This window comes from Schistocerca cancellata, chromosome 11 (genome assembly GCF_023864275.1).
Source record: "Schistocerca cancellata isolate TAMUIC-IGC-003103 chromosome 11, iqSchCanc2.1, whole genome shotgun sequence".
In the NCBI taxonomy this organism is placed as follows: Eukaryota; Metazoa; Arthropoda; class Insecta; order Orthoptera; family Acrididae; genus Schistocerca; species Schistocerca cancellata.
This window is the reverse complement of record NC_064636.1, coordinates 143,376,326-143,378,912: the sequence shown is the minus strand read 5'-3', so window position 1 is coordinate 143,378,912 and position 2,587 is coordinate 143,376,326. Positions and strand designations below refer to the sequence as shown.

Here is a 2,587-nt window from a genome sequence, read left to right as displayed (position 1 = left end):
GATATTATTAAATTTTAGCCTCGAATTTTATGTTGCTGTATTCCACTGTGGTGGCTACCAGAAACTTCGTCTTTTAAGTATGTACCACTTGGCGGCACATTCAAGGCCCCATGAGCAACTTCGACAGCAGATCATCAGTTCCTTCCTTTCGTTCAAGGTCTTTTAAGACGATTCCGATAAGATTTCTCGTATTTCAACAACCACAGCATGGTTTTACGCCAATAACTATAATAACCTGGTCTTTATCAAGTTGCTAAGAAGTTTTGGAATACATGTGCATCCCCTTTTGAGTTGAAACGTAATTTCATTTCTTTACCAGACATTTTCATAGAATTTTCAGCTTTAATTGATTTCGTTTTAGGACATTTGCTAGTGCATATTACTGTATATTACAATACTTTTGAGAAACATGTGGTAAATTTGTTAGTGTAGGCTACTTTCAAGAGTAGCTTCATGTGGCATCGTGTTGTGGTTTCAGCTGGAACTACATCATTGGCTTTGGCTGCGAACCACATCACTGGCTTCACCATTTAACGACTTAGTTGAGACTAAGGAGGAGGCACAGAAGGAAAGCCTTAAGTAAATTAAGAATTTTGCATTCTGTCCTTGTTTAATGTGTTGTTACTCAGTTGTTGTAGAATAGCAAGGGTAGATTCTTGTACATTCATGTATTGGGATAGTATCATTTTGACTATCATATGAAATGAGGTCAGCTGATTAGTAAATGGGAAGGCAGAGTAACCTTCATGAAAACAATAACTTTTCCATTAGTGGATTGACCTTCATTACCCATGTCAACGACTCAGAAGGGATTTAAATACCCACCAATAAAATTTTTTTCTAATTTGCCCAGTAACAAAAGATGTGTGGCTAGTACAAATCGAGTTTTAAATCTAAAGAAATATCATTTTTCCTTGACAAACCCTTCCATTCTATGGACGAATTTGTACTTCAAAACTGTTAGCTTTTAATACAAAAACTATTTCCTTAATTGTAGTTGAATGAGCAGAAGTAGAAGAACAGGATGTTTTCATTAATGTTAGCACTAGTCATGTATACAGTTTTCGTGAATTAAATCATTCCACATTATTTCAGTTAATGAAGCGTTCAAGTGGTTAACAGTACTTTTAACAAACGCAAGTGAATGAAATAGTGAGTGCAAATAATTTAAAGCTGTTTATAAAACTACGAAACATTAGGATATTCGGTGACTTAATTAAGTTATCCGCTGGTTTACATAGTTCATTTTAGACTTTCGATGAACCTGTTATGAGAAGCCAATGAAGTCCTCGTTAACTACGAGAAAAAGGCCATTGGTGACGATATAATTAACGTGATAGACACGACTAAACAATCTGAGTGGGAAAGTTTTAAGACTCGGATAAACACATGTGCTTAAAACTGAGCAACACAGATGAGTGGCTTGTCTTGTGCTCACCTGGCTTCCACTGGTGGATCAGATACCAGCCGACACACTTGGATCAAATCTTCAGGCTGGCTACGCATTGCACCTGTCCAGGCCTGCGTGGCCATCACAGTGACCAAGTGGGCCTTAATGTAGGCGACGGCGGCCTGCTTCAGACTGTCAGCAGAGTGCCTAATCGCGAGGACAGCGGTGGCAGCCGCAGTCTCGACGGACAGCTGTGCGGCCACCTGCTGCCTTCAGGACGGACACTCCGCATCTGTCAGCGGTGGCCAGCAGCTGGTGGGCCATGCCGGGCAGCTGGGGCGCCTGCAGGGTGTAGGGGTAGCCCAGCAGCTGTTGCAGTACCGGGCCCTCCACGTCAGGGAGTGCGAGCTGGTCGCTGCTGGCCTGCGGCGTGCCGTAGAGGAACATGGCGGCAATCACGGGGCTCCTGGTGGCCAGGACGGCCCTGTGCGCCACCAGCCGCGTGTCGCCGACCACCAGAGTCACCACGGCGCCGTCCCCAGCATCCAGCAGAGCGCCCAAGCTGACCTCCTGCACTGCTTCCATTGTGGACGATTCTGAAACACAGACTAACTCAGAAGAGCTTTGCCCTTACACAGCACTCTCTATACGGTGAAGATTAATGAAACTGACAAACTGCAGGGACGGTTCCTGACCGGAATTGGACGAAAACATTGCTATGAACAGGGGTCCACAATTGCATTGTTCCCATGACAGATGTTGCTGATGAATAGCAATTCCTCTGACCACGAGCCATGTGTTTCTTGTATTGGAGGCTGTGTGTTTGTCTCAGCGTACTATAAGTGACAGTGTGATCTAGTAATCATGTCAGCAACAAACCAAGATGGTGTCTGAGTATGCCCAAGATGATGGAAATGGTCGAGAGACAGCATGGCTATACCCAAACAAGTACCCTCACAGACACTAGAAACGGGTTCTATAAGACATACTGCCTCTCGACCATTTCCATCTGCTTACCTGTATACGAACACCATTTCAGCTTGTTCCCAACACGAATACCCGATCATTCTGCTATACCATTCACACAGCCTACAACACACGAGGAACACATTTATGAGAAACTTTCATTCATCAGCATCAGCCACCATGACAATGATGCATTTTCGGACACTTGTTCATCGGACCTTTTTTTTCCTC

At 43.9% G+C, this 2,587-nt stretch overlaps 1 protein-coding gene across 1 annotated transcript; it reads right to left on the bottom strand.

Moving 5' to 3' along the window:
* Positions 1-1,597: 1,597 nt before the first annotated feature.
* Positions 1,598-1,975, bottom strand: LOC126108362 (speckle-type POZ protein-like A). The gene has a single exon (XM_049913575.1). The coding sequence runs from the start codon at positions 1,973-1,975 to the stop codon at positions 1,598-1,600; it is 378 nt and encodes a 125-aa protein (XP_049769532.1).
* Between the last annotated feature and the right edge of the window lie 612 nt (positions 1,976-2,587).

Bases quoted from the DNA above. Each gene is read 5' to 3' on its own strand.
- LOC126108362 (XM_049913575.1), bottom strand. From the start codon at position 1,975: ATGGAAGCAGTGCAGGAGGTCAGCTTGGGCGCTCTGCTGGATGCTGGG.